General features: G+C 59.2%; 1 protein-coding gene across 2 annotated transcripts in view; it reads left to right on the top strand.

The window, feature by feature from the left end:
• SAFB (scaffold attachment factor B) overlaps nt 1-5880 on the top strand; it is a 36414-nt gene extending 30534 nt beyond the window's left edge. The window contains exons 15-21 of one of the 2 annotated variants that reach the window (XM_042928118.1): nt 280-570; nt 1720-1857; nt 2076-2118; nt 4431-4546; nt 4752-4858; nt 5281-5347; nt 5555-5880. In XM_042928118.1, the coding sequence (XP_042784052.1) occupies nt 280-570; nt 1720-1857; nt 2076-2118; nt 4431-4546; nt 4752-4858; nt 5281-5347; nt 5555-5684 (892 nt within the window). In that variant the 3' untranslated portion in view covers nt 5685-5880. The remainder of the gene's footprint in view (nt 1-279; nt 571-1719; nt 1858-2075; nt 2119-4430; nt 4547-4751; nt 4859-5280; nt 5348-5554) is intronic. The other variant, XM_042928119.1, reaches the window with a different exon arrangement.
• The last annotated feature ends 1362 nt before the right edge of the window (nt 5881-7242 follow it).

A 7242-nucleotide genomic window follows, 5' to 3' on the forward strand; every position in this document is an offset into this window, starting at 1 on the left:
TCTGCAGACGAGGTTTCGGGAAGTGAGGTTCAGCTCCTATCCTGGCGGAGCCCCTATGTGCCCGTGCCTCTCTGCTCTGATTCCCGCCGCTCGGGGACCGAACTGGGGGGCACCGAGCCGGCGGCGGAGCCCGTGCCGGCACCCCGGGGCTGCCGCCCCCGCACCGATGCCCTGGCCGGGCTCCCGGGGGCCGGTCCGCGCTCCGGGCGGGCGGGAGCCGTGGCCGGGCCGGGTGACGCCTCCGGCACCGCGGCCCCCCCAGCAGCCGCTCTCCCGCAGGGTGCGCGAGCGCAGCGAGTGGGAGCAGCGCATGCAGGCGCAGTGGGAGCGCGAGGAGCGCGAGCGGCTGGAGATCGCCCGCGAGAGGCTGGCCTTCCACCGCCACCGCCTGGAGCGCGAGCGCATGGAGCGGGAGCGGCTGGAGCGCGAGCGCATGCACGTGGAGCACGAGCGCCGGCGGGAGCAGGAGCGCATCCACCGCGAGCGCGAGGAGCTGCGGCGCCAGCAGGAGCTGCGCTACGAGCAGGAGCGGCGGCCCGCGGTGCGGAGGCCCTACGACGTGGACGGCCGGTGAGCCTAGCTGCCCTTAGCCGCCGCCCCGAGGCGGCCTGTGGCCTTTAGGATCGGGCGAGGGTCCCCCACGTCGCGCTTCCGCGAGATTCTCGTTTCAGAGGCCGCACGCGTACGGGCTACGGCTCGATTTGACGTCGTGCTGTTCGTCGGGCACCTGAGATCGTTAGGGGTCAGTGGGGAAGTGGGTAGAGCAGCGCCTAAGAAAGCCTCACGTTCAAGTCCTAGCACAGAACCCCCGAGGGAAGGGAGTTCTTCAGCCCGGGGCCACATGCGAGTCAGGTGCGGAGGGGGGTGACCCGCGCCCGGAAGAAACTTCTTCAGGCCTCCGTGTAGGCTTTGTCATCGTAGCCCTTTGTTGTGGCTCGTTTCCAGTAATACTAACTTTAATTCCCTGGACATACCGACATGACTTGGGCATGCTCCAACGCTAGCCCCAGTGAAAAACGGGCCCGGTTTTAGTCCTTGCTGGTGGGAGTCCAGGGTGGTAATCCCAGCACTGATATGACCAGCTTTTCTGCACGCATCGCCACTCGGGAAGAACCACGTTTTGTATTCCTCCCTCTACCGTGTGGATATTGCGTGGATTGCGTGTAATATCCAGCAGGACTTCTTTCGAGGGCCTTCAAGCTCTTTGAGGATTTTTGATGCCTTTGTGCAAAACACCGCTGCTGGGAGTCCGTTACGGTCATGCATGTTTTTGCAACAGTATATTTCAGGTGCCTCTCAACGTCCCCCCACTGGTGTCTTTGCTGGGTTAAGTTCACGTTGGAGGAAAAGAGGTAGTGCACTGAGGAGAGCTGGGGGTCACCACTCTCGCTTGCTGTCCTGATAGATTGAGGCCACGTGCTGTTCCCGGAGGCGACCTGCGGGTGTGCAGGTGTGCCCACGTCCCCTCCTGTTAGGGAAACCAAAGCTCTTCTCTTTAGGGTCAAGTGAGGCTTGTTGGATAGAATAGAAGGGGGTCCTTCAGTCGGATCCCACATCACCCTACTGGCCCCTCTCAGCTTGTGTAGCAAAGACGAAAAAGTTAATTCTCATTCTGTGGAATGACAGGAGCCAGGGACAGTTTGAGGGTTCGGTTCACCAGCTCCGCAAAGGTTATGAACTCGAAGGAGAAATTATATCACTTCTTTATTCCCCCTCCAGGCGAGACGATGCCTACTGGCCGGAAGCAAAGCGGGCCGCTCTGGATGAGCGCTACCATTCTGATTTCAACCGCCAGGACCGTTTCCATGACTTTGACCACAGGGACCGGGGCCGCTACCCTGACCACTCTGTCGACAGGTCAGCCAGGCTCCCAATGACCCTGCCCATTTGTACAAGTTCTCTTTTCCTCTCGTTCTGAATGATGAAGGACTAGGGTTGGCCCTTCCAGGCTTTGAGACCTTCAGGCTATGAATAACCTGGGTTCGGTTTGGGAAATGTTTTCTATGGGGGGGGGGGGGGTTGTCTAGCCGACCTATCTTCTCTTCTTATGTTTTCATTTAAATTTCCTTTTTCAGGAGAGAAGGTTCAAGATCCATGATGGGAGAAAGAGAAGGACAGGTGAGTCAGAAACTTGAGTTGCAGCCACGGATTTTGCCGTGGAATCGATTCTCTCTCCATGCCGTCTCCCTCCTCAGCTGAGGTTCTGTTCACTTCTGAATAGCGAAGTAGCTAAATGCCGTATCTGTATCAATGGCTAAGGAGCCTTGGGTGAGTCTCAAGGGCTCCATCGTCACCGTCTGCACAGCTCAGCCCATGAGAGGCCAGGGGCCCGTGCTTTGCAGGACTCACAGGTTAGAAAATATGCTGGAGTTTCTTCTTTTACTTGTCGAACGTTTAGATTAAGAACTTCTCCACATGGCGCTCTTTAGTGGGTTTACTTGAAATATCGGGGGGTGCGGGGAGGAATTCCGGAAGGTTGTGGTCAGGGCGGCGTGGGGGCACAATTGCTGCCCGTGAGTTTCCTTTCCCTGCTGGAGCGCGGCTCTGTCTGCCCTCCTTCCTCGCTTCCTGAGGGCGTGGCTGGGGACTGCGTAGTCCTGGCCGTACCCAGCGGGTCCCCTGCTACCTCCGGAGCGGTCGTCGCGTGCCTCTTTTTCCTCTTCTTGGAGGTGAATCTGAAGAGCAACTGAATCTACACCCGCTCTTGGCGGTTCTCTTTGGTGAAGTGGGGCTCGGTGGTTAAATGTCCAGGCTCCGGAACCAGAACCAGAGTCGCATTCTGGTGTCAGCACTGTGCTGAGCACTTGTCTCCCAACTCTGAAGTGAGGGTGCTCACTCCCCGCTGCTCAGGGTGTGGGGGCTAAATGGGTTGACAGCCATGTCTACACCGGTTGGCCCGGCTCCTGACACGCAGCTGCTAATCCCTGGCTGCTCTCTCCTGCCGCTATGGGCTGAAGCGCTCCCAAACCTGAAAGGATGTTTTCTCTTGTGTGTGCTGTCCTTAGTAACCCTGGTGCTGCCCTGGATGCAGGCAGTGACATGGGACACAGAAGGGGACACCAGCACAGGCTCTCGGGGTCTTGCTGAGCCGTTACACCAGCTGGTCGGTGGGCAGGAGAGTGTGGCTACCCTGTGAAAAACCGGGCAGAGCTAGAGATCGGCTTTGTGCAAAGTGTTCTCTGTCGGTTCGGTGTCTTCGGAAGGCTGCCGAGAAAAGCTTGCTTGTTCGTAGATATTTCCGTTTGTCGAAAGGAAGTGGTCTGGATCGTGAGCTGTTGTGGTTTTTTTTTTTGTTTTGTTTTTTTACAAGCTGGTGTGTCCTGCAGGTTCCTTATGGAAGTGGGGCTTCAGGGTCTCATTGAAGCAGCTGTTGTCCTGCCCGGACACTTCGGCTTTGGCTTTGTGCCTGGAAGGAACAGTGCTGTGTTTGTCCATCTGGTACAGTTGAGCCCCACCTCCCCCACTTTGGTCGAGGGAGGTGTCCGCACACGTTTGGGAATGCGAGGCCCGTGGAGGCAGGAGGCGGAAGCACACGTGGCCAGGGCTCCCGTGTGGCAGGCTGGCCCCGGCCCCGGCGAGCTCCTGGCCTAGCAGGCGCGGAAGCACGACGCGTGCGGCCACGGGGCAGCCGGAGCATCCGTCCAAGAGGCTTCATTACCAGGACTCCTTTCTAGGCTTTTCTCACTTAGAATGCGATCTTGGAGCAAAAGACCACAGGGCTACAGGTTGGGTTTGTGGGATCACGAGAGCAACAGTGGGGCCGAAGCCGCCTCACCAGCTCCCTAAAGCTTGGGGTGCCCTTCCGGCAAGCAGGGCAGGCTTCGGGTGAAGGGCCAGTGGTGAGCGTTTGTTGAGAACAGCATTTCCTAGAACGAGAACCCGCCACTCCTAGAAGGGCTCTCCCTTCCGTCCTTCCGATGGCTCATAGAACAGGGCCAGGCCAGCAGGTTCCACGGACCACGCCACAAGTGGCTGGTGGTCGGTCCGGTGAGGCACCGGGTCTGGGGTGCGTGTGAAAGGATCCCTAGTGGCCATTTTGTCCTGGAGGTTCCTAGGGGCTAGAGCACCGGGCCCGGGCGCGCTGCTTGTCTGTCTGTTCCTGGCGCAGGGTGGCCACGAGGCCCCAGCGCCTTCTCTCCTTCGGTGCCTGAAGTCTCTCCTTCTGGATTAGGGTAGATCTCATCCCTCGGTTTCTTTCTCCGTTGTTCACATTCTTCAGTTTTCCTCACTTGTCCGCGAACGGACTTTGAGGATGTGGCTGTTGAGCAAGCCGAAACGGCCTCTGTGGCACACGACCGTGTGTAGAATGCTCGCCAGTACTTCTGAGTTACTGTCACTGTCGTCGTCATTATCAGCTTGTTGGTCCCAAGGCCTTGGGATCCAAGCTTGATACCGAAGCCTTCTTTCTGTTCTGGCTCTTTCACGTCCAGCATTACCCTGAACGCCACGGGGGACCAGAGCGCCATGGGCGGGACTCCCGGGACGGCTGGGGATACGGCTCTGACAAGAGGATGAGCGAGGGCCGGGGGCTGCCTCCTCCACCCAGGTTTGTGTCCCACCCCCCACGGCACCTGCTGGGGCCTCACACGCCCCTGGCAGGATCGGTGTGTGTTCCTGAGGAGCCCCGGCTCAGGGAGAGAGGATGGGGACCGGGAACACAGAACGCGAAACCCACCTTCCGGAACCCGCGGCGCCTGCTATTCTGAAAGGCGCAGGGGGGGCACTCCAAATCAGAGGCATCTTTTCCTAAGGGGCAGACGTGACTGGGGGGACCACGGCCGAAGAATAGAGGATGACCGTGCGTGGCAGGGTGCTGCTGACGGAGGCATGGTAGACAGGGACCACAAGAGGTGGCAAGGTGAGGACTGGCTCTCAGCCGGGGACGTGTCTGTCTTCGTGGGGGAGCACCCGGAAGGCTCAGGCTCCGCCTGCTTTACGCCCGTCTTTGCTCGTCTCCCTGCTTCTCGAGGGCGGGAACGGCTTCCTCTGCTGTCCCTCCTTGGGGTCCTGCTCATTACTGGCTGGATGTGGGGAGGGAGGGGGGATGGACAGAAGCCATCCGGCACGGGAAGACGACGTGGGCACAGGTAGCTCCTCTCTGCCGCTGCTCGGCAAGGACGGCCGGCGTGTGGATCCGCGGGGGCCTGCGGGGTCTGGGTCCACTGGGTGGCTCAGGAAGGGTACTGGAGTCACGGGAGCCCCGCGTCGGTGTCCTCTGCGCTCCACGTGCGCTCCACGGTGCGCAGAGGCACCGTGTGACCGGCACCTCTCGTCTCGCAGGTGGCGAAAGGAGTATGTCCGGGCACTCTGGGCCAGGTCACATGATGAACCGGGGAGGGATGTCAGGGTAAGGTGTTGTGCCGCCCGTCCAGCTCAGCCCTCTCCCCTCTGCACGGTGGCCCGCCTGGGCCACCGGGGTGCAAATAGTCCGGGAGGCGCCCCACCCACCTCCTCCCTCTGCCCGCCGGAGGCGCTGCTCCCGGAACACGGGGGCGTGTGGGGCGGGCCCCTCGGACCCGGGAACGACACGGGAACCGTGTGTGTCGTGTCGTAGGCGCGGCAGCTTCGCCCCAGGCGGGGCCTCGCGGGGCCACGTGATCCCACGCGGCGGAATGCAGGGTGGATTCGGAGGCCAGAACCGGGGGAGCCGCCCCAACGACACCCGCTTCACTCGCCGCTACTAAGCGCTTGGATTCCTGTGTTCTGTCACGTGGCAACAAGAGTATGTTCTGTTAGGAGTTTCTCTTAAACTGTGTACAATAATTTTTTTTATCTGCTGCCATATTGTAGCTCAATACAATGTGAATGTTTTTTTGTGTTTTTTTTTTTTTTGGTTTTTGTTTTTTTGTAATAAATGTGTTTCTGTTCACATACCCTTTATTTAAAGCGTCGTCTCTCTTCATTTCACGTGTTTTTGTAAGTTGAATCATACTCGGCATTGCTTACTTAGTCATGGTTCTTCCTTCGGGGAAGGAGGGAGGAGGACGGACGGGGGCAGCTTTATTTAAAGGGACCGTTAAGGGGCGCCTGGGTGGCGCAGTCGGTTAAGCGTCCGACTTCAGCCAGGTCACGATCTCGCGGTCCGTGAGTTCGAGCCCCGCGTCAGGCTCTGGGCTGATGGCTCGGAGCCTGGAGCCTGTTTCCGATTCTGTGTCTCCCTCTCTCTCTGCCCCTCCCCCGTTCATGCTCTGTCTCTCTCTGTCCCAAAAATAAATTAAAAAAAACGTTGAAAAAAAAAAAAATTAAAAAAAAAATAAAAATAAAAAAATAAAGGGACCGTTAAGGTTTCCGGAAGCAGTCTGCTGGTGGCGCTTACCTGCCGCCTGCTGAGCCTGCGCCGTTTTGTCCCTCTTCCTCCGGGGCCTCTGATTTACGCCAGAGCTTTCTGTCCCCCGCACCCTGCCTCCCACCCCTGGCTCAACAGGCCGCTGTGCTTTTCTTTTAATCGGGTGAAAGACACATCCCATGAAATTTACCATTTTAACCATTTTTAAGTAGACAGGCCCGTGGCAATAGCGTAGGCACACCGTTGTGCCACCACCACTGACCTCCATCCACAGAACCTTCTATCTTCCCAAACACAAACCCTTATACGCTGCTCCCCAGCACCCACCTTCTACCTCCTGTCCCTGTGGCTTTGACCCCCTAGGATCTCCTGAGTGGAACTGCATCCCGGGGGGGGGGGAATGCAACCCACCCGGTTGGGATGGGAGGTCCAACCCACCCGCGTAGGACACCGGTAGCGCGAGGGAGGCCTGCTGCCGCTTGGTCTGTGGGAACCAACCAAGGCTGGTTGCCCCTCTGGGCTCCCATCTTTGACATGTCCAAGTAGGGTCTGGCCCTGTTTCGGGCCTGGGGATGCCCAACCATTGGGGCAGCCTGGGCTCCTGTCCCCCCACAACCCACAGCTAGGGGGAGACAGACATGAGATCAAGCCCTCAGATGTGGGGGGCCAGACGAACCCCCTCTCCAGAGGGGCTGCAGACGACCCCACGCCAATCGCTGGAACCTGGACATACGGCACCTAACGTGGCCAAGGGGCTTTGCAGATGAGATTCAGTTCAGGACCGGGAGACGGAGAATTCCCTGGGGTTACCCGGGTGGGCCCAGTGCCACCACCAGGATCCTCACGGGGGAGTGGGGAGGTGGGGGAGCCGGAGCCCGGCAGACGACACGGCCAGCTTTGGAGACGAAGCGGCCCTCATCCCAAGGAGTGCAGTGGCCTCTAGAAGCCGAAAAGGC

The sequence above is a fragment of the Panthera leo genome, chromosome A2 (assembly GCF_018350215.1).
Source record: "Panthera leo isolate Ple1 chromosome A2, P.leo_Ple1_pat1.1, whole genome shotgun sequence".
In the NCBI taxonomy this organism is placed as follows: domain Eukaryota; kingdom Metazoa; phylum Chordata; class Mammalia; order Carnivora; family Felidae; genus Panthera; species Panthera leo.